The following is a 24,683-nucleotide window of genomic DNA, read 5'->3' as shown; positions in this document are numbered from 1 at the left end:
CATACATACATACATACATACATACAGGTGAAACTAATATAAGCGTGTTAAAAAAAATTTTGGAATAGTGGCCCTTTTTAGCCTTGTTGGTAGGCAATATAAGATGGTAACCACTGCTTGTATCTGATTAGAAATTGCTAACTTCATACTCATAACTTATCAAATATCATCAATAACGATCCCGTCAACATTTACTAAAACTTATATCATGTATTGCACTAAGCGGCTAACTAAATATTTTAGTAAATTCTCGCTTGAAGTGCTAGATGTAAAACTCGCACGAGAATGGTGACACTTGGATTTCACAAAATACGTTTCGTTGAGTAACTTTATCTATAATCGTGGTTATAGTTAAAATAATAACGCCGTATACATATAAATAAATGTATTTATACACAAATAACAAAATAATTATTATCTTTTTTTATGTATTTATTATCTATGAAAAACACTGATACGAAATTTTGAGGTTAAAATGTGAATATTTCAAATTTGAAAATAGTGTAAATTTTGGCGGTCAGATCTGGTTATTGTGAATAACAAAAAAATTTGAATAATTAATGTGTAAATTGTGTTTTTATGTATTTGTAATAAATATTTATTTCATTCATTATTAAAGTTAACAAGTAGATTATTTAACTGTGTATGTTTCTTTTTTTATTATTGTTTTTATGACAAATCCTATATTGCGATCCATTTAAACTATGTCGCGAGTAAGTGAAATTAAGTGATAATATCTTGCATTATATTTGTGTTATTTTTTATGTTTTTGTCTATTTCACTTATAAGAATAAAAATTTGGGAAACCCTATTACTAGTAAATGTTTGTGTAAAATCATCATAATACAATGGGTTGAACAAATTTTCTTAAAATTATTTGGAACTTAAACTGAACTGATGGGTGAATTATAAAACTTGTATTGTTTATTTCAAAGAAATATGAGCTACAAAATTTTATACCAAATATTTTGAAGTATTATTTCTAAATTCAACATATTGTATCATTTTTTTTAATTGTACAATATTGTTTATTGTGTGGTTACTTATTTAAAATCAAATTTAGTATTTCAAATTCAATTAGTTATGATTAAATTTTTAGGATATTAGATCATTCTTTATGAAAGATGCAAGAAATAATCCAAGTACCAAAGAAAAAGTAGATATTACAAAAGATCAAAAGAAAAAAAGTAGAAAACGTCATGTTTTATCCAGTGACGAAGAAGATGAAATAGTTCCTACTTCAAATAATTGCAATTTGAATAAACATACTGAAAAAAGTCTTAAATTAGAAGACATATTTGGGAATGAGCCAGTTAAACAAACATCTTCCAAAATGGTTCTTTTTATATTTTTTATTAAAATAGTAAAGTGTTAATAAAAATAATATATTTTTTAATATTGTAATCCATTTGCAAGGGTATCAGTTTACATATTATTATAAAATGAAGCCAATATTTTCTAAATTTTATTTCCATAATAAATTATTTTTCCATTGAATACTTTTTGCTTCAATCTTTCTGAAATGTTTTCCCTTAAATGAGTTAAATATTCCTTGTGAATATATAAGGGTAGTGAACATTTTTATTATGTATGTTGTACATAAAAATTTGGTTAATGTTTTACTCTTATTGATTAAAATTAATTTCAATTTTATGTTTATTAAGTAAGTTATAAATATATTTTTTATTTATAGGTAAATCAATTGCAAAATGAAAGCAAATCTAATGGTAATGTGTTAAATGCGGAAATTACTACAAAAGTAAATGAACTTCTATTATCCCATTCAAAGTCTCCAATGACAAAAGAACTTCAAATTTCACCTCAGAAATTAAAATCCTCATCAGTGTCACAAAATTTAAAAGAACACCAAATAAACATTGATTCTAAAAGTGATAAAATAGTATCGTCCAATAAAATCAAATCACCTACACTTGATTCATGTAGCCATGTCAAATCTAATTCAAAAAGAAAAATTTCTCCATTAACTACACCTGAAAACAAAAAGTTTAAACACGGAGGTCTGAATTCAGATTCTCAAGTTAGTAAAATATTGTGTAATTTTTTTTTTTTTTAATTCATTACATTTGAATTATAGGAAAGTGGATATGGTACTGATTCTGTACAATCATCAAGTAGTAGTGTATCTTCTAATATACCTGAATCAGTTGAAACTAAACTTTGGGTAGATAAGTATAAACCTATATCATTAAAACAAATTATTGGTCAAACTGGAGATAAAAGTAATGTCAATAAATTACTCAAGTGGTTAAAAGTCTGGTATACTAATCATGGCGTAGGTGTTACAAAAAAACTAACTAGACCGAGTAAGTTTAAACAAGAATAAATCTGTAAATTTAAAAAGATTAATAATATTAAAATCATGTATTAAATAAGTTCAAGTGTAAATTTTCATAATATTTTTATAATTAAAGAAATATTTAACTAATAGAAAAATGTATATGATTTAATAATTGATTTTAATTTGAATATTACTTTCACTTTAATGACAGTTTTTCAACATAAAACTGATAAATAAGAAAATTACCAATTTAAAAATTGAACTGTTTATTTGAGAAATAATGCAAATGTACAGTTAAAAATAATCTCAAATTTTTATGATAAATTTAATTTTTGATTTCATGACTGAAATAATAATTAACTAACAAAGGTGAAAATAATAGAATTAAGAAATTTGAATTTCTTTCTTTTTTAATCAATTCTCACATAGAGGTAACAAATTATACAAGTACTTAATAGTTTTTTATAATTTTTCTGAAAATTAAAATACAAAATATTTAATGTCAGTATAATACTAAATTTAATTGCTATAATAAGTATTAATTCCTATATTATACTTATAAATTACAAAACTTGTAATAAGAATATAATTAAGGAACTGGAGTTAATTTTTAGGAGTTTTTAGAAAAATTAATTAGATTTGCATCTAAGTGTTTTTTCTGATAGTGATTATCATTGTCAAACATCTATAGTTGTTCCAATTATACAGCATCCCACCTGTGCTGGGTTTTTTTGATAGTGGTTAAGAATAAAATAGACTTAAGTTCACATTTTTTATTAATCAAGATATTTATTTTTTATACAAACATATAATACAACTGTTAACATTTTTGGATGTTTTATAACTGTAGAGTTAAATAAAAATATTTTGAAATCATTGAATCATAAATAAAACTACCTAAATAAATAAAAACATACATTTCTCTTTTACTAATAAATTAAATAATTATTTATTTTTCATTCTTACAAAGATTTTTTTTGTTTTTAGGTCCTTGGGCTAAAGATGATGATGGTTCATTTTTCAAAGCAGCTTTACTCTCTGGTTCACCGGGTGTTGGTATGTTTTAATATTTTTGAATATATTAAAGTAAAATAGTATTTTAATTTCTTTTATTTTAAAGGCTTTTAATAAAATAATAAGTTTTTAGTTATAGTTGATTTAAATTAGTAATGTTTCTTTATAGTCATAATTTTTTTTCCTATTATATATTTATTTATTTTTTAGAGCTTTCAAAAATGTATAAAAAGTTGTATACATTCATTTTAGTTTTTAAAATGAAATAAAATTTTTTTTTCTTACCTGTAAACTATATTTACATAATAAGAATTTGTTACATTATAGCCAAATATCTGCTACAAATTCATGGTTTTTTTTTAAATTTCACTAGTTAGTTTTATTAATGTTTAAATGATTTCAAATTTTAGGGAAAACTACTACAGCACATTTAGTATGCAAAGAATTAGGTTTTGACATTGTTGAGTTTAATGCTTCCGATACTCGTTCCAAAAAACAGTTGCAAAATAATGTATCTGAGCTTTTATCTTCTACTTCATTGAGCCCTTATTTGGGAGGGAAATCAGTAACTAAGAAACATGCACTTTTAATGGATGAAGTTGATGGCATGGCTGGTAATGAAGATAGAGGTGGTGTTCAAGAACTAGTATTATTAATAAAAAATTCTAAATGTCCTATCATATGTATGTGTAATGATCGAAATCACCCGAAAATTCGAACTTTAGCCAACTATTGCTTCGATTTAAGATTTCATAAACCAAGACTTGAACAAATTAAGGTAAAATTATGTAGTTGTAGTAATATTGTTACTAATTATGGATAAAAAAAAAATCATTATTTGAACTTGTCTTAGTTTTTTTTTATTATGATTGATTATAAATTTTATGAAACTATAATAATTATAGTATAATTATAGTAACTAATATAATTATTATATTAGTTTATTTTTATTTTATTTCAGGCATCTATGATGTCTGTTTGCTTTAAGGAAAAATTAAAAATTTCTCCAGAAATATTGTCATCAATTATAGCGAGTACCGACAATGATATCAGGCTTACTCTTAATCATTTGTCAATTATTGCAGCTGGAAAAGATAATTTAAATATTAACAAAAAATATGTAAAAATGGTATGTATTATTATAAATTTGATATTTTACAAAAAAATCTTAGACAGATTAACTAAGAGGTTTACATAAGAAAAGGCATCTGTTAATTTTAAAATCTAACACTACTATTATATAACCTTAATCTTTTTAAAAATAGAACTTGTAAAAAATATTGAAAAATTAATTTTTTTTATTAGTTTTAGTATAAATCTTTATTATCTACTGTTAATATTAAGCGAATTTGTATGCATAAAAAAATCAAATGTATAAAAATGTAAAAATTTTAGTAACATCAAAATTTGTTAACAGGGTCCATGGGATGTAGTAAGAAAAGTTTTTTCTTCTGAAGAACACAAAACTATGAGTATTAATGACAAATGTGATTTATTTTTTTATGATTACAACATTTCTCCATTATTTGTTCAAGAGAACTACTTGTCTGTGATACCACATGATGTCGAGTAATATAATTTTTTTTTTTTGTTAAATTTATTTAATATAATATAAGTTTATATTTTCCAGAGGACCAAAATGGAAGAAATTTGAAAGATATTCATTAGCTGCTGATAGTATTAGTTATGGTGACATAGTTAGTGCTAAAATAAGATCTTCCAATAATTGGAGTTTACTTCCAGCTCAAGTTAGTATCTGGCTTGTATAACTATTTAGCTCTATTTTTTATAAAAACATTTTTTTTTGTATCAAATAGGCAATTTTTTGTAGTTATTGTCCTGGTGAATTTTTAAAAGGTCATATAAGTAAACAAATAAATTTCCCCGCATGGTTAGGAAAGTTTTCAAAAGGAAATAAAATGAATAGGTTATTGCAAGAAGTACAAATTCATACAAGAATAAGGTACTTTTTATAATAATTTTTTCATTTAGTGATTAAAGACTGGATAGAAGCCTATTGTAATTATTTTTAGGTTGTCTGCTAGCAAAGAAGCAATAAACCTTGACTACCTAACTACATTAAGAAATTCAATTCTTAGACCTCTTCAAGAAAAATTAACAGATGGTGTTCAGGAAGCTCTTGATTTTATGCAGTACTACCAACTATCAAAAGAAGACTTAGAATCATTAAATGAATTGACTACATGGCCAGGTTCTAAAGATCCAATGTCAGACATTCCTGCAAAAGTAAAAAGTGCTTTTACCAGAGCATACAATAAATCTTGTGTAACTTTCCATGCTAGCAGAAAAAAAAAAGCAACAATCACAGATGATCAGGAAGGTTTATTAGATGATGAAGATACTATAGAAATAGTAAGCGAGGAAGAAGATGATGATATTCAAAATGACACAATGATTTCAGTAATAAAATTTCATTTAATTTTTATAAATACTAGATAAACTTTAATTCACTTGAATTTTAAAAAAATTCATTTTTGTTTAGATAAAAAAGAAGCCTACCAAAAAAGGTTCTTCATCACCACCAACATCAAAAACCCAAGGAACAAGTAAAGGAAGAAGTGGAGGTGCTGGAAGGAAAAAAAAGTAGTTAAACTTAAATTTTTGTGATTAAAACATTATTGTTTCTTTAGTATAACATATTCACCTTAATTTTTTCATAATATATATTACATTTTTTTTTTACAATAAAAAGATTAATAGATGGTTAATTTTTGTATTGTAATTATGATAATCCAAGACAAAGTATAAAACTACCATGAGTAAATAATGAAGTCTATGTTAAAGAGTGTTGTGCATTGGTAAATTTGTATAAATAAATATAAACTTTTTATTTATGTTTTGCTTATTCTAAAAAAAACAATATTTAAAGAATTCATATTCATTAATTTATTTAAAAAAAAAAATCAAAATCAAATGGAGCATAAATTATCTCTATTTGATTAGGTTTTTTTGAATCGTTTACTAGTAATATGTATTACTATGTTTTTTTTCTAATTATCTATATATATATAATATAGATATAGATATAATATTTAAGTAAATGTACATATAATTTTAATTTACTTGTAACTATAAAAAGAACTTTTCAGCCTAAAAAATCATTGTTAAATATTCTTAGAAAAAATGAATTTACATTTATCCTATTTGTTTATTTACATTTACTCTACTTCACCCTGTTTAAAGGTTATTAATATATTAATTATCTTAAGATTAATATTTTTAGGGCATGTTATTAAGAATAATTATTATATGAAATGACTCAAAAATTATGTAATTTTTAATGATAGTATATGATAAGATCTAATAAATTTAAATAAAAGCTTATAATCTTTTATTTGTCAGGTATTTCTGACATATTGTTTTGAACTAATCTTGTTCTATACTTCTGAAGAGGTTAACATACAGTGGGTCGAAAAAGTCTCCGTACACAGATGCCAAACTTTTTCAACAACATAAAATAGCGATTCAAAAGTTAAATAACTTCATATTTATAATACACATTTACTCAGAAACATATTAATATTGGTTTTTAGAAAGATGAAGCATATATACTAATTTGTTTACTTATTTGTATGGAAACTTTTTGGCTATTATTTTTCTAAAATTGTTTATATATATATATGTATAAAGTAAACTAATTAATATATATGCTTCAATTTTTTTAAACAAATATTTTTATGTTTATGGAAAATTGTGTGTTACAAATATGGCATTCTTCGACTTTTGAGTCGCTATTTTATGTTGTTAAAAAAGTTTGACATCGGTGTATGGAGACTTTTGACCCACTATATAAAACTATTTAGCAATTAAACTAAAATGATCAACAAAAATTGTCGTTGGAAATCTGAAGATTACAGCTTGGAAGAATATTTAAATGTGGTGTAGTTTCCCATAATTTACTACTTCAATGGTTAATTTACTATTACGTTCGTAATAACCAGATCTATTCTTTTCATTTGCGCGTATAAACACTTCACAATTGTATGTCTAATTTCATACACTTGTGCTGAAGTATATGTTTAAAGACATTTGATTTAAATCATTTTATTTTAATCGATTTGGTTGGGTAAGAATTTTCTCAGAGTAAATGTTTTCAAATAAAAAATAATATTGCTTCAAAATTATATACAGTGGTCATACTGTATATAATTTATTGAAGTCTTATAATTTTAACACTGATAGGAATTGATACTATCAACCGCGTTGAAAAAATTTTATGAACTTAATAATTCTTCTTACGAATTATCTTATATAATTGAAACTTATATAAAGTGCAATCATGTCATCAGTTGTTAAAGCAGAAGAAAAATCATCTACAACTGAACAGCCTAAGAAATTAAAACCTTGCTGTGCATGTCCAGAGACTAAAAAGATAAGGGACGCATGGTAATAATTGTCATATGTACTAAATCGAGAAAATGTTTTTTAATAAAATTATTTTTTTGATCTAGTATAATCAATCAATAATGATTAGATTCTGTTTAATTGTACTAAACTTGAATTTTATTAATGTGTTTATTAGTTTTTATTAATTAATATTACTAATTAATGAGTTATTATCTTCGATGCGAAATTGAGAAGGTTAATTTTACCATGATTTTTTTTTTTTTTTATGCCTGTTGCTACTTTTTCTCAGCTCTCACCGAACCGATTTCTTTCAACGATATGTCAAAAGATCACAAATTGTATCTAGTCGAAGATATTATCCATAAAAATTGAAAAAATTTCCCTCGTTCCCCGCAAATGGGGAAATCTACAATAAAATTACAATTTTTAAAATTCGTAAATTTTGTCATTTTTTTCACTTTTTTTTCTTAAAACATCAATAACTTAATTAAATTAACAAATCAACATAATGTTTTTTTTATTGGAAACTTTAAATATTTTTCTTTCATTTAATATTATTTTTTTAAAAACTAACACTTAACCTGCTAACAGGGGGGATTTAAAAAAGCAATTTTTGCACACAAGTTAAGCTTTTTCAATTTAATTTTTGAAAATGTTCCTGAAATATTAACACTTTTATTTAATCTTAAATTAAACCTTATATTATATACTGTACTATGAAAAAAAAAAATCGAAATATAGATTTTCTTCTTGGTGAAAATGGCTATCGTATTCCAAAATATCCTATTTTGTGTTTAAATTCTGGGTTTTGTATTTCATTTTATTTTAAAATATCTTACAAGGGGAATACATTGACTTTCATGAATATTATATAATTTAATTGACATAGAATAAAGTTTATTAGATATAAGAAGTTAAACTTATTTAAATTTTTTTGCTTTTTTAAAGTCCAAAAAGTAACTTTAAATTTGAATTAGCTTAAATTGTTAATTTTATTAACCGACAAAAGCGACGGACAGTTGCTGAATTAGTAACACTTTCATACTTAGGGTACGAGGTTCGAATCCACCTGTGGCAAATAGTATTTTGCATCTTTTTTTAGTTAGAAAAAAATTTTGAAATAATTTGATTTTTATCTCGTTTAGATTTAATAACTTCAATAAATATCAAGGTTCCCACCACTGTAGTCTCCCCTCTTAAGAAGAAATTTCTTAATATTATTTTATTATGTGGTTTTTTTTGTGGCTACGATTTATTTTTTTTAACCTTCATTTAACCTACATTTTTTAAATAATTACAATTTGTATTTAGTTGAAGATATTACCCTTAATAATTGAAAAAGAATCCCTCATTCAAATAAAAAATAGCTTAACCAGCTTATTCCATACAAACAATTAAAATATTTTTAAAGTATTTATTGTCGAATTAGATTTGATACGATAAAAGTATTCAACTACAAAAGTAAATAATTTTACTTTGTAATTTATTAGTTTTTTAACTCTATTTGTGTGTGCTACTACCAGTTCTGAATATTTTCATTGTAGAATTTTTTTAAACACCAAAAGTTAATTAGAAATGATTACTATTATTTCTATATAAGTTATTTATTACGATAAAAATGTAAGAAAAAATTGTACTTTTCTGATAAATTTACTGTAAATAGTAATTATAAAATTTCCTGATTGCATATTAATCTTAACAATTTCATTTTTTTTATTTAATAATGTTAATTTCATACTTGAAAGTTGAGCTAAAAGTTATGGTAATAAATTCATTTTTTTTTTATTATAAACTTTTCTTTAAAGGACGAAATAATGAAGGTTAAAAATTATTACTTTTAACATATTAAACATCAATATCAATAATAATTTGAAAACAATTCAATATAACAATTATATAATATATAATTTTATATTATATTTTTGAATTTAAGAATAACTAATCTGGATATAATTAAGGAAATAGTTGATGTTGCTTTTGTAATTATCCACCAATTACTTAGAATTAAACATTATATACAGATTTGCATCAAAGCGTTTCATCTTGCAATGATTTTAATCACTGTAAGATTAAATCTATACTGGATCCAACTATGCCACGTCCCCACTGTGCTGGGTTTTTTAGTAATATTATTTAATATGCACTACATTTAAAATACCTTAATATCTTGATATAAATATTGGAATTAATATTTACAGGCAATTATTTGCCCACCTAGATAATGTTATCTTTTTTTGAGGTTCAGGAATTAAGTTGATTTGTAAAGAAATTTAATTTCTATTGATTAGTTATATAGTGTTTTTCCATTATTCTTGTTTTAACTTTTTGTTGTTAGTAAGTCTAGATCTCATTAATATCTAGTCAATTAAATTCTATAATGAAATTAAAAATTGTTTTGTAATAATTGAAAATCATTTATTCTACCTCAAAATAATGTATCAACTACAATTGAATATTTTTTAATAAATACTAGAATTATAGACTTTAATACTAAAAATATTTGAGGAAAGTTATTATTTTAATTTTCATATAGTACATTATGTTATTTTTTTTAGTATTTTAGAAAATGGTGAAGAAAATTGTCAACATTTAATTGAAGCTCATAAAGAATGTATGAGGAAAATGGGATTTAATATTTGAACATGAAAAAAAAATATTTTAGAATTATTTTTGTTGATGTATATAAATTTGGATTTTAAATTATAGATAAAAGTTAAATTCCTATTGTTTTTGATTAAATTGGATATTTATTATATTTTATTCTTATTGTCAAGCAGTATTGAAATAAAATGAAGTTCATTGTGTATAGTAATTTTTATTATTTTAAAGTTTAAACATTAGATTAAATAATTTGTTAAATATTAACATATCATAAAACTTAATAGTTAAATATAAAGCACACACATGCACAAAACCTATAATTTATGCAACAGAGTTTAACATGTATTTACATAACAAAAACTAAAATATACTATGTGGTTAAAATTATGGATATATATTACAACTCCATTTTAATGAATAGTTATCACTCATACAGTTCTCATACTCGTGTTGCTATGGTATGCGATCAGATATTATAGACTTACTATTCTGAAAAATAATAACGTAAAGTCGTCATTCACTACAAAAAATGTAAGAAATATGCAAGATGTTACTAAAATTACTTCAAAATCTGTATCATTTGTCATTATTCCTCTGACAGTCACTAGTTGATACTGTTTAGATTTTAAAGTATGTAAAGATTTTCGTATGTGTGCCATAGTATTCATTCCACTTTCAGTCCTTAATTTATCATAATGATTACTAGGATCTAACAGTAACAATAAAATTGTTCCATCTGATAATTTTTCAACACCAACAACTGTTCGACTATGACCTAAAACAAAATTGTTTTTATACAATAGTCATTAAAAATTATAATCAGTTAAATCAAATACCATCGTGTTGAATGTAAACTGGAGGTATATATTTTTTACTTCTGTCATTAAAATGTTTGTATAACCATCGAAACATTTCTGGATGGGTGTTTTTTGGTCCAGTGGGCTTATAGAAATCAACTATTTGAGATCTAAAAGAGAAATATTTGTTATTATGTTAGTTATTCATATTATACATATAATAAATAAATAAAACTCTTTGGATGAATACTGACTAATCTTTTTGTTATAACTTGATTTAATATAACGTTTTCTATTTTTATAAAAATAATAATGAACTTAAAAATTTTAAGTGCCTTATGAAGCACTTCCAAATTAAAGAAATTTTATTACACAGTAGTAAGATTTTTTTGACACGTTAAACCAAAATGCTTAAATATGTACTAATTAAAATTTTTTGGTAATAAATAAACATACTTAATTCTTAAAGCTGTGAGCATTGTTACTACTTCTGTAGCACCTATCCATTTTTTTGTATTATATACTGTTCCCCCTAATTGTTCTTTGCCAGGTTCATCGATTCCCATGCTCCAAGATTTTTCCAAATGTTGTTGCAGCCTTGAAATGGATGGCATCCAAGATCGTGGAAGTGGTCCTTTTTCTACTTCCCAGACTCGTGAAATGTGCTCATTATAATCCAATTGTAACAGCATACTAGACATCAACATTTGCATATTTCTATACCCACAACCCCAGCCTTTATCTCCATAAGTTGATCTGTAATGATCAGTTGGTGATGCCAAATGTACTTCATTTACATTAGGAGATGCCATACTGAAGTGACGAATATATTCAATCAAATCTAACATAATTTTTTAAATAAAAGTAAATATATAACAAGTCATATAATAAATATCTGAGTGTTGGCTATGAATTATTGTAAATTTTTTTTTTTTACTCCATAAATATTAGATTTCATTATATAAAATAAAATTAGATCCTAGTGTTTTTGAAATTTATCTAAGTTAATATGAATATCTGGTAATCTACCATGGTCAGTTAAACTTAATTCAGAAATTAAATGTTACTAAAAGATATTTGTGATAATTTTTTCATAATAAGTGAAATTACCTTGAAGTTATTAAGTAAAATATTGGCAATATTTTGTAAAAAAATTATTTTAATATCAGTATTTTTGATTATTTATTTGAACAAAATATTATTTAAAATAAAGAGAAGTAATTCAAAACATTACTCGCATATTTTTTGAGGTTTTAATAAAACTAAATAGGAAATTTTATTGATATACCTCTTGTAGCAGAAGCACCTGTATCAAGTCCCTTACTTTCTGCAATTTTTATTTCGTACATCTTTTCATAGTAATCATAAACAGACATTTCACCACTTGAAACAGCTGCTTGTAAATTAGCCATTGTTTGCTGATTATAATTTCCTTTATTATCCATACCATAAGCAGCTTGTAATTTTTGAAAATCTTCTTTTTCTTTTTGTTTCATTCGTTCACGTTCTTGTTTTTCTAGTTGTTTAGCTAATAGTTGATCTTGATCAGGCAAATGGTCAGTGGGCGGTGTTGAACCTACAAATAATATTATATTTTTATTATGCTTATAACTGTGATGGTGTCACGTTTTCATTATTGTGAGAATTTATTATAATAAAATACAGACAGCACATCCGCTTCCTGAGATTGATCAATTAACAATTAACATTTATTGCTAAATTGGCAATAGTCCAAATTATTATAAAAACCCAAAAGACCTGGCTATCTTGGTCAGTCGATTCCAGTGCCTTGTGTCATCCGTCAGTCTCAGTACTCGGTTGTCGCTATCCGGCTTACTACATAAAGTCAAGTCTTTGTGTTTCCTTTTTAACCTACTTACTCTCTACCTTGACATTTCAGAGTGTTTGAAACTTGCACTTCGTTTGCACCTCGTACTTCATTATCCTCTCCTAATAACTAAATACTTGTGTCTTGCATTTCGTCTGCACCTTATACCTAGGTGTTACCCTTATTCCCTTCCTATAACAACAACCTTTCGACACCCATAGCTAACCCGGAGTGTCAGCCGAGCTCGGTGGCTACTGTACTATAACACGCACATAAATACCTAGACAGTAGGCTCATCCTCATCATTTTCTTCGTACGCTTTACTGTATGTTTTGTGTTACGACAAAATCATTCAATGAAGTTGTGGTTAACCCAGAATTTTGAGTTAAAAGCTATTATAAAAAAATTTCTTTTTGGAAAATTGTTTAACTAAAATGTACTTTTAGCATGAACTATGGTAGACTCAGATTTTCAAGTTCTCCAAGATACAACAAAGGCTACAGGCAAATCTTTATTAGGAAATAATTAAAGACTTATGACACATTAAAATTATTAATGCATACCCAAAAGTTTTGGTTCTTTTTTTTTAAAAAAAAACTTTTGGAATTTTTTTAGCAAATAAATATTTATAGCAATTTAGTATTGTGAGGTAAAAATTTGGCTACAACCATTCAATTATAAACAAGTTATGTACATTAACTGTAAGTCTCTCTCATCTATTGTTACAATAATATAAATTTGTGTTGCTCATATATACTAAGAAATGTATTTTATTATTTTTCATTTGAAAATCATGATGTTATTTTTTACGATAAGCTAACATAATATTTAATATATAACATAGTAAAAATACGTCTAGATCTTTATGTTATTTAAGTTATACATTACCAAGATCAAAATTCACATATAAAACTTATTAATATAAAGTTATTTTTCATATAAATTTAAGTTTAAAACAGAATTTAATACATATGAAAAAGATTAATTTTTAAACTTTGAACATATTGGTCACTTAGAGAAAAAATGTTATAATTATAAATAAAATACCTCTGTAATGTTGTTCAATATGTGCATCCAAGTCTCTTAAACTGTCAAAGTTTTTCATTCCACAAATTACACAGCCTTCATTAATATTTTCAAGTAATGGTATCCTTTGACTATCAGAATCCTGAGTAACAATTTATATCAAATATTAATAATAAATTACTATTGCAATAATTCAAATAAATTTTTAAATAAATTAGGAAATTGAAAAATGTCATAAATTTTTATGATGAAAAAATAATACTTACCAATTGTGGGCTAACAATATCATGATGTTCTTCATTAATATGAGTCTCTAAATGATCACACTGGTCAAAAGCTAATGGGCAGATAGGACATGGAAAGTCTACAGTACCAGGTCTCCTTGGACTGCCGGGATCAAAATGCATACGATTAACATGTTGCTGTAAACGATCAGCATCCAGATCTACATAATCACAGAGTGGACATCTCATATCAGAGTCATCTAATTTACGACGCTTGGATGATGAACAAACACTATGTGGTGGATTTGTGGAGGAATGTACGTGTCGTTCTGTTATGTGATTTGATAATTTATTTTCTGTCAAGAATGATTCACCGCATATTTCACAAACAGTTTTAGGTCTTGACGACATTATTTTACAAACTTTTAAAAGTAATACAGCGAAAAATTCAATTTAAGGCTAGATGTCTTAATTGAATACGACACATAAAATGCCAGAAATACATTACAAATTCCATTAGCTTTCTTACGGTAATTGTACAATATTCGTACATTCAGTTTAATTATCAATAGTGGAAAACCAGATGTCTAGATAACAATAGACAATTACAAGTAACTTTGACCAACTTATGAACCTTGAGTATTTAATGATAGCAATTATAGCAGTGCTGAGTGTTAATTAAAAAAAAGTTTATGAGTAATTTTTAAAAATTAAGATTAAAATTTAAAAAGATTTATTGTTTATTTAAAATAGAATAGTACTATTACTCATTCATTTCAATAATCGCTGTTGGCGACATTTATTTTGATATGTAAACATATGTTTTGGATAATCATGTTGTTATTATTATTTTGGAAACAAAAAAAAAAACATTATCAGTATTAACAAGTAAATAGCATTTTTCAAAGCATATCTTTTAATAATTTCAAGTTATTTGTCTTGTGAATGGATACTAGTTCAACAATAACGTTTTGTTGGGTTATTTCATGTATTCAGATTTTGTGAATGTTGATTGTGAAGCATACCATACTATTTAAACGATTTGAATTTGTAGAACTTTTATTATATTATTCCTTGATAAGAGTTATACCTCAAAAAAACTTATGGCGGACGAGCTTATTAACTACAAACTTCAACTACAACAGGTAAAATAATCGTTCTAAGAGAAATTAATTCTATTATAATGTTCAACTTAATAAATATTTTAATTAAGTACTTTCTATGATGGTGACAATTAATTTAATAATTTAGTTAGTTGTTAATTTTCATTTAGATAAACATGTATAATAATGTTATGTATTATCATAACGCTTTAATTGATTGCATAGAACAACAACAAAAAATTACTGCGGTTAATAATATTTAGATGAATCCTATTTGGAATTTAGCTGCAGATTCAAAATAAGAATATAATACAGATAGTATGATGTTACATCTGAAAATTATAGACATTTTTTCATAAAATTATAGTTCTTTAGCTCTTATTGTGTAATTAGTTAAATCATTGAATAAATAATGATAATAAATAAAATNCATGATTATTGTTCTTTAGCTCTTATTGTGTAATTAGTTAAATCATTGAATAAATAATGATAATAAATAAAATCTAATTTTACCATCATATCAGCGTAACAATATATATCAATTTGTTTAACATGGATTTACTTTTTTTAAATAACAGTGTTATAAAAAAAAACAACAATTTTAACCAAATTTTAAGAATTATGCATGTTTTTTCTATTAACAGCAATTATGCCAGTTTTTAACTACTTATTATAACAAAAAATAATATTTTTAAAATCCTNATAACAGTGTTATAAAAAAAAACAACAATTTTAACCAAATTTTAAGGATTATGCATGTTTTTTCTATTAACAGCAATTATGCCAGTTTTTAACTACTTATTATAACAAAAAATAATATTTTTAAAATCCTTATAAAATTACCTATTTAATGGTTATAAACTCATAACTAGTTATATATGTTAAACTGAAAATTAATTTTTCTTATATTTGAATTTTTTATAAATGAGCATTATTGATAAATCAATTTTATAACTCTAAAAACAGGTTAAAATTGTCACAGCAGTCTCAAATTTCATGCAACTATTTTATAACATGATAAAAAAATTTGGGATGTTTCAAAAAAATAAAAATATTTTTATATTTTCTATTAATTTTTAAATGACAAAGTAATTATCCCAGAAACTAGTTGTGATTGAACAAATGTGAAATTTATGGAATGCAGTATTCATTTAAATATTGTAAACTGTAGAAATTTAATTTTTATTTTTTTTGCCACTAATTTATAAATTGTATAAATATTGTGTAGTTACTTAATCATCTTGATAAAGATAGGTCTTTATTATTATTTAAGGATTGACGTAAATATTCTGTTAAAAATTTTTCAATTTATCATATTTTGCAATATGGCTTATAAAAACCCAATTATGTTTAAGATTATAAATATTAAACTTATACAATTTCTTTTTTTTTATAGTTAACACATTAAATAAGAAAGGTGTACAAAATTAATTTAATAACCAATTATATAGTCTCTATGTTATAAATAAGAAAAACAAAGATATTATTAAAAACTCATCAGCTGAGTATAATTGACATTCAATGTTTATTAATAATAACTTACAAAAATTAATTTATGATTATAATATTACATAGACATGATATGATACCAACTTTACCTCAGTCACACATCACTTTATCAACTTATATATAAGTGTATTGGGATCTGAATTATATATCCTAGCGGTAAAGTTTGTCTCTAAGACACATTGGGTCACTGAATCTAATCTCTTACTATGCCACTTTTTTTCCACATAATATCTTATACACTTTTAATGTGCGCTTGTTAATTCCTGGTAACTATGTTAGACATTATAATTTAACAAGTATAAATAATAACACTGAAGGATTAAATTTAATAGTTAAATAATAATAAATAGTTTATTTAGTAGTTGTAGATCTATTATTTCTTAGCAAATTTTAATAGACTATTATGCTATTTTATGTATTATGATGATCAAATGTCTTTTTAATCTTTATATTTTGCATTTATTTAATAGTAAGCATTACATATCTAAAAATCAATTGACTACTACAATTCTTTAAAATAGTTATTGTATAATTTTGAGTAGATTTTTAATTTATTGCCAGAATAATGGATGATTATAATAACTTTGAATATAAAATATGATATTATAATTTTACATATTATTGCTGATTTCAGTAATTTTTCTATAAAAAATAATATATCTATATAATTTAATGCAGTATAATTCTGAATTTATTAATAGAGGTATTAATTTTAATTTTTTGTAGTATGTTATATTAATGAAATTTGTTTCAAATTATATGTTTAATTTTACACAATTACTTAATTTTCGTTAATAGACTATACCACTCATTAAAAATTTAAATCAATTCAACCTAATTGATCTTAATATGTTTTTTTTGGTGACTAATCTAATTTAAGTGAACACAATTTTTTTTGTACTGTAATATGTATTTTATTTTTGAAATAATGAAACCTATATTGTACATATATACATATATTTTATCATCTCCAAACTACATTTTTTTAAATAATAAACAGATGCAGTATCAGAGAGCAAAAGTAGAGCCATCTTTATCCTTGGTGGACTCTTCAACAAGGTATATCAAGTAGTATATAAATTAGGTTCCTATATTAAATTTGTAGTATACAAAATTAATTTCTCCCGGTTTATAAAATTGTAGAGGAAATTTGCTGTTCATTAAAGTCATGAACTTCAGTTATGTTTAATCAGCATAATAGCCAATTGGTCAGGCAGTGGAGATTGGATCACTTTTACTGTAATTCTTCATTATATTGCTTATTGTTAAAGCAATTAATCTCATGGTCTGTATTAATTAAAAATACTCCTGGTTGAGATTATAGTACCTTTTGTAAAAGACTTTCGGAAATTTTTAGGAATCATCCATGATGAACACTTCACATCCGGATGTTATCATATTTACTCACTGGTAAGGTCAGGCTGACAAGCTGTGGTCTTTTAATTTCAGCCATCAAATATTATATAAAATGATGATCTAATTAGGAATTCATCTTTAACTTATTTAGTTAATATTTATTTATTTTTAATAGTCCATTTTTATGAAATAGGTAGAAGCTGCTTTAACTAATAGTCCAGATGATCCAGAACTTTTAAAACTAAAAACTGATTTGGAGGAAGTCATTGAATTAACTACTGAACTTGTAAAAACTCAGGTACAACCTAAAAAAGAAATTGGTAAGTCAACAAAACCTGCTAATATTACCGATTCTTTAATGTTTATGCGTGTTTATTTTAGTGCAATCAAAAAAAGAATCATCTTATCAACCAGATATACTTCCATCAGTATCAAAAACTAAAGATGAATGGAAATCAGGGGATAGATGTTTAGCACAATTAGCAGACGATGGAAAGTTTTATGAAGGTACCATTGAAACCATAGATGGTGAAGCTGTTGCTGTCTTAATTGATGGACAAAAATCTGCAGCTGTAACAACCTTAGATTATATCAAAGATTTGCCAAGAGCTCATCCTAATGAAATGAAACACAAGTAAAATAATTGCATTCAAATTGTGTATGTTATGGTGAAAAAAGTCCTGTTAATAAATTTGGATATTTATTGGTCTATGACAACATTGCAATAATTGATGGTTAAATGATGAAGATTATCTGATTAATAATTTTTTTTTTAATTAAAACATATTAAGATTTTGCTTATGGATTTATTGATCTAAAAATATTTTTTATTCATTTAACTCAGTATTTTTGAAGAGAGCATGTATTTTTATATTTAACTCTATACAGAATCTTTATATCATACCTTGATTTTTTGATATTAAATCTAATTTATATAAAATTAATTTAAAATAAATCATCTATAAAATAATAAAATATATGACAACTTAAAGTGACTGTAACATTTTTTTCTTCAAATTTGTATTTTTATTTAGTTTTAGCTTGAAAATCTAACTTTATGACATATGGTCTTTCTTCATAACATTAACAAATCATTCATGTTTAAAAATATAAAAACAAATATATTTTTTTTTATATAGAAAACAACCAATAGCCAAATATAGAGAATATCAAAAAAAGAGAAAACTAGCAAAACAACAAAGATTTAAACAATTAGAAGAAGAAAGAGAAGTTGAAAAAAATAAATGGCTTGCATTTGCCAATAAGGTAAAGGTAAAAATTTTAAATTGATAGATTGAATGGATAAAATTGTCACTTTACCCCGTGTATCTATTTTACTCCAAATGTTCTCATTTGTTTATTCATTAAGTATTTGTTAATTTATGTAAAATTACTGGATGATAAAATTTATGTTTTATAAACTAAATATTAGGTGCTTAAAATGCAAGAAATAAAATCTTGGAGAATGTTTTGTTTTAATATGACATAATGTAAAAAAAACATGCTTTTCACAATTTTAATGTGCTCTCTTTATACTACTTTTAAAATAAAACTTATTATTTTAGTTTGTCTTTACATCTTACTCATTTTGTTTTAATGTCATATGAATCTATTCTATAAGTCTTATGTACACAATACACAGTTATTGAATTTTATATTTTATCTTATTTTAATAATCATCACTTTATTAAATTATTTTTTATAAATAATATTTATTTTATTTAAATATTTTATAGGGTGTCAAAAAGGGTATTCCAAAGAAAAGTATTTTTGCATCACCTGATAATGTTAATGGGCGTGTTGGAATTGGAACATGTGGTCTTGGAGGAAAAGGTATGACAGATTTTCCTATGGCAGAAAAAAGAAAGAAATAAGACTAATCTATTATTTAATTATTTGTAAAAACCTATTTAAGTTTTTCACTCAGTAATAATTTTGTTAAATTGATAAAAAAAACTACTTCATAATGTTTAATATTAATTATTTCCCTTTAAATTTTTTTGTAAATTTGCACCAATATATTGACTAATATTTATCTATATTATTAAATGTTTGTGTTTTGCTACAAGAAGTATTTTCAAAAATCTTCTCTTGCATTGTAGGTATCAGAAATTTTAATTATTAATTTGTTGTGTCAAATCTTGTGCATAAATTTATTAAATAATCGCCTAATTTTCTGATAATGCAATAGCATTATATGCTTAATCATTATATTTGACCCAACTATGCCACGTTTCTACTTTAACGCGACCCCCCTGTGTTGGGTTTTTAGATTTAAATTAATAATATGTTTAGTATAGTTTTAATTTTAAATAATATTAGCCACAAGTGATCAATATTTATTATATATATTATACGTGTAAATCACAGAACTACTAATTAGGAATAATGAATGAATTAGAAGGTAATTTTAATTTTGGAATAATCCACCAATTTCTTAAATTTAACATCCACAGATTTGCATTGAAGCGTTTCCTATGATAGTGATTTTAATCATTGTCAGATATAATTTATGACACACCCACACTGTGCCGCGACACCATTGTGCTACCGTTTTTTTTAATATTGGTCATCCATCTAATTACCCGTACCACTGATTATTGTTTAAATTATCGTTTTCAAGCTTTTTTGTAAAAATAATAAAACTGTTATATTGTCAGTTTTTATGTCAGAATATATGTCTTGGCCTTTGTCCCAACTATTTGGGGTCGGCTATACCTTACGATTTGACAGGTATTTACACAGGTTTTCAACCCGAAGCAATCTCTTAATGACTGAGGAAGTCAGTATATGAGACAAGGTGTGTGTTACTGTTTAAGTTTCCGTATGGTTATTTAACGTGGAATCAGTACCAAACAGTATTAAGGTAGAGACTTATTGATTTACTACGCCGCACCACGCCCCATTTTTTATATAAAAATTTATATAATTTTAAAAAAGATGGAGGGGGTTAATTCTTTAACTGAGGAACAACGGTGACTTAGTTAAACAAGTACATTTTTATTCAATATCGTAGGTAAAATACGTTTCGACCGTCAACATCTTTGATTTCAATGCAAAACATCAAATTAATTTAATGTCAACTAATTATTCATGGGGGATATGAAGTATAGAAACCGCTCCCCATGACGAAAATAAATATATAGTGAAGATTATATTATATTTTGGAATGAGCAGTAAATTCATAGCAAAACCCATGCCAGAAAAAAACTAAGAACGCCTATGCTGTTATTATTATTATATTTCTTATCATTTTAATTCAAGTAATGTTTATGGAGCGTAGTTGGTTCCCTGGAAGACTATCAATATCAAATATAGGGATATTTGGAGTAACGATTTACTTCTTGTGCACCTTAGTCATCTGGTATAATTACGCAATGTGTTATTGTTCTAGGACATTAACACTCTGTATCTTAACTAGTGCAGGACTAGAACAGGTTCATAGTTAGGATAGTTAAACAAATGTGTTGAATAGAAGAAGGTTGGTATTCTATTAGCGAAGTTAAATATTTGAGCTAACTACATGAAATATTCAATATTAAGTGAAACATTTAAAAAATCTTAGTCATTTTTTGTAAAATGTAAAAAAAGTGTTAGGTTTCCTTCATTTTGAATTACGTAATATGAGTTACTGTATCCGCACGTACAGAGTCAACAAAAATATCCTTAGGGAATGGATACATAAGTAATGTACATATGTATATATGTATTTGGGTTTTTTAGATAGTTCAAATTGTTGGAATGTAAATTTATCCAGAGCTTTCATAATCATAATGCCGGCCCGATAGTACGTACTAACACAGCAAAAAAACATTTTTATTATAATAAAAATATTACACATTGATTATTTGGAATATATTAGAAAATAAATTTTATTATAAACTTGTCGTAATTTATCTTAGTTCTTTAATATTATAATATTATACGTTGATTCTACTAAATATTTATTTTTTAATGTCAACATTTATGTAATACTATTTTGTTGATATTAACTCAATTTTATTTTAAAATATTTCGTAAACTCATAATTATTTAATATGTCAACATATTAAATGAACATATTCACATATTAATATATGAATATGATTTTATGATAATACCAAAATAAGTTGGTATTATCAACTGCAAATACAAATAGGCAGTATAAATTTATATTATCAAAAAAATATTTAAAATAAAAACATTGTTTTGAAGTTTTTGAATTAACATGCACTATACCTTTCGAAGGGTACTGCAAGAGAAAAATTTAATGATATGTAATTCAGCTTTCAAGGAGTGCATTTTGATTATTTTCCAGGGACACAACTTAATGTTGAAATTAAGTTGTGTCCCTGGAAAATTAATTAATACTGCTGAATACATCATAATGATGTATTTTTTCGTTATGATGGTGTTTCCCAAGAAAATTGGGTAACAAAGCTACCAGGTTTTCTACATTGTGTTGATAAATCTACAGTTAAATAATTATACAGTGTTCAGTAAGAAAACAGGTAAATTGTTACAATGTGACACAATAGAAACCCGTTTTCTTACTTACTGAACACCTTATAAAATTATCGCATGATATAATTATCGAGTGTAAATTTCAATCATGTAATTAGACTAGATAAAAATAACTCATAGATTGTAGAATCCAAGATTAAACAAATATATTTGTTGTTCTATGATCGTAGTTTTCTTTTGTTTAGAAATATGTATTTGATTACATGTTATCAAATATATAATTTCAGGTAGCTGCAGTTACACGAACTTATCTTGTTGTAAATGAAGACAACCACGGTTATATATATATATTGTGTGGCTTTTTAAACCGTTGTCCATTTAAACGTAAAGACTACAATATGAAGCGTTGTCATTGTTTATTTATAGTCGATCGTCTATGACTTTCTATCGTCCAATTTTGAATCTGTTGATGGAACATTTTGTTAATATTTTTTGCCGAGCCCATGGTGAACTGTTTTTTACAATTAAAAGTGGTTTTGGTTATTGTCTTCGAAACGGAAAACTTACATATTTGTTATTATATATAGTTAATTTATAATTAATAGTTTTAGTTATTATCGAGGTGAACATAATACCCATGCACTCAGACCTGTTGGTTTATTGTGCGCACCTCATACCGAATTGTCTTGATTCGGTTTACTCTCCTAAGTGTTATCACCGATGTGTTAACATTACCAATCATTGTAAAAGGGTAAATCATAAAGTTACCCCTATAGATGACCAAAGAGTTCTGTCTTTCCGGCGAAATTAAGTATCTCTTTTTAGTTTGACATATTTTAGGTTTTTAATATTTTCTTTTTCAAGAAAAAGTTTACTCAAGTAGTTTGATCTTAGTGTGGACAAGGCTTCACATTCGCACATAATGTGAAATGAGTCCTCCTTTTCTACTCCACACTTCCTTCACAATGGTGATTCCTATACCCCCGATGCGTTAAAATGTTTAAGCAGGTGACCTTTCATGCTATTAGGATCACCCAACAGTAGACCAGGGGTCTTGATAAACATTTTAGATTGTCTAGGTACTACCAAGTACTTCCAGATTTTCCTGTGTTGTTCTCTACACCAATTCTTGGGTAGCGCTTTGAGCGATTGCTCAGTGAGTCCTACCACTGGTTCTGTTCCAATATTGGTATTCTCTGCTCCTTTTCTGGCTAGAAAGTCAGCATTTTCATTCCCAGTGACACCGTTGTGTCCTGGTACCCACGCTAGTGTAGATTTGTTGACCTCGATAGTGATTCTGAAGTTTCCCTGCATTCGAAGACCATCTTTGAATTCACCTGATCATTACAGAGTGCTTTCAAAGCCGCTTGACTGTCATTTAAGATAGTTAACCCTTTTATGTGTGGTCATTGCTTTTTTGATTCTTGACTCAACATGTGATCTCCATTTTAGCTTACTATCTAAGATAATATCTAAGTATTTTACTTCCGATTTTAAGCTAATTTCTTGTCCATTTATAGTAAGAGTGTCAAAACTGTCTAATCCTGTTCTTCTTCTAGTGAACATAATGACCTCTGCTTTATTTGGATTAACAGATAGACCATACTTACTGCACTATATATGTATAGTGTTTAGTCTCTGTTGTGCTAAGCCTATAATAGTGTCTGGGAATTTACTCACCACTGCTATAACTAAATCATCCGCATAGGCTTGTGTGTAACAGTATTTGTTTAACTCTTTAATAAGCGAGTCCAATACTAGACACCATAGCAAGGGAGATAGGATTTAGGATTTAACATTCTTATGATATAAGGATTGCCAGATGTCTCTAACAAGGTTCTACTATCTCCGGGCAATGAGGAAAAGCATTTATGACTTTTTAACACCAAAAGTAAATCATTAACAGCATATAAAGGTATGCTATAATGAACTGACCATCTTCTTCTTCTTCGCCTTAATCCTAACTACTTGGGATCGGCACGCTTAAGTTTTGTTCAGGATTTGTCATACTTTTTTGATAAAAATTTTTACGCCGGCTGTCAACCTGACGCAACCTCATTAGTCGCCTCTTACGACTGGCAGAGGGGCCGTGGTAGTATTCTTATCCCCTATCCA

The 24,683-nt window shown here is 25.5% G+C and overlaps 3 protein-coding genes across 8 annotated transcripts; 2 read left to right on the top strand and 1 right to left on the bottom strand.

Annotated features, from left to right (window-relative positions):
• Positions 1-220: 220 nt before the first annotated feature.
• Positions 221-6,042, top strand: LOC126900924 (replication factor C subunit 1). Of its 3 annotated transcripts, none has more exons than XM_050676959.1 (12): positions 221-318; positions 1,100-1,336; positions 1,694-2,038; positions 2,096-2,324; positions 3,287-3,355; positions 3,724-4,091; positions 4,275-4,442; positions 4,731-4,882; positions 4,944-5,061; positions 5,131-5,276; positions 5,347-5,734; positions 5,817-6,042. In XM_050676959.1, the coding sequence occupies exons 1-12, from the start codon at positions 286-288 to the stop codon at positions 5,919-5,921; spliced, it is 2,358 nt and encodes a 785-aa protein (XP_050532916.1). In that variant the 5' UTR covers positions 221-285; the 3' UTR covers positions 5,922-6,042. The 3 variants fall into 3 exon arrangements, with proteins under 3 accessions (XP_050532916.1, XP_050532917.1, XP_050532918.1); XM_050676960.1 differs by lacking the exon at positions 221-318 and adding an exon at positions 346-713; XM_050676961.1 differs by lacking the exon at positions 221-318 and adding an exon at positions 795-901.
• A 4,434-nt stretch (positions 6,043-10,476) lies between these two features.
• LOC126900370 (zinc finger-containing ubiquitin peptidase 1-like) lies at positions 10,477-14,724 on the bottom strand. Of its 3 annotated transcripts, none has more exons than XM_050676035.1 (7): positions 14,200-14,724; positions 13,955-14,075; positions 12,368-12,655; positions 11,536-11,920; positions 11,119-11,249; positions 10,846-11,057; positions 10,477-10,766 (listed from the first exon to the last, which is right to left on the bottom strand). In XM_050676035.1, exons 1-7 carry the CDS (start codon positions 14,566-14,568, stop codon positions 10,764-10,766), a joined length of 1,509 nt encoding a protein of 502 aa, XP_050531992.1. In that variant the 5' UTR covers positions 14,569-14,724; the 3' UTR covers positions 10,477-10,763. The 3 variants fall into 3 exon arrangements, with proteins under 3 accessions (XP_050531992.1, XP_050531993.1, XP_050531991.1); XM_050676036.1 differs by having other exon boundaries at positions 10,477-10,771; positions 12,404-12,655; XM_050676034.1 differs by having other exon boundaries at positions 10,477-10,771; positions 14,200-14,723.
• A 305-nt stretch (positions 14,725-15,029) lies between these two features.
• LOC126900371 (survival of motor neuron-related-splicing factor 30) lies at positions 15,030-20,174 on the top strand. Of its 2 annotated transcripts, none has more exons than XM_050676037.1 (5): positions 15,030-15,302; positions 18,319-18,445; positions 18,507-18,759; positions 19,265-19,397; positions 19,862-20,174. In XM_050676037.1, exons 1-5 carry the CDS (start codon positions 15,261-15,263, stop codon positions 19,997-19,999), a joined length of 693 nt encoding a protein of 230 aa, XP_050531994.1. In that variant the 5' UTR covers positions 15,030-15,260; the 3' UTR covers positions 20,000-20,174. The 2 variants fall into 2 exon arrangements, with proteins under 2 accessions (XP_050531994.1, XP_050531995.1); XM_050676038.1 differs by having other exon boundaries at positions 15,034-15,302; positions 19,265-19,391.
• The last annotated feature ends 4,509 nt before the right edge of the window (positions 20,175-24,683 follow it).

The sequence above is a fragment of the Daktulosphaira vitifoliae genome, unplaced genomic scaffold (assembly GCF_025091365.1).
Source record: "Daktulosphaira vitifoliae isolate Bord-2020 unplaced genomic scaffold, ASM2509136v1 Scaffold_3, whole genome shotgun sequence".
Taxonomy (NCBI): Eukaryota; Metazoa; Arthropoda; class Insecta; order Hemiptera; family Phylloxeridae; genus Daktulosphaira; species Daktulosphaira vitifoliae.
This window is presented reverse-complemented; position numbering and strand designations above follow the sequence as displayed.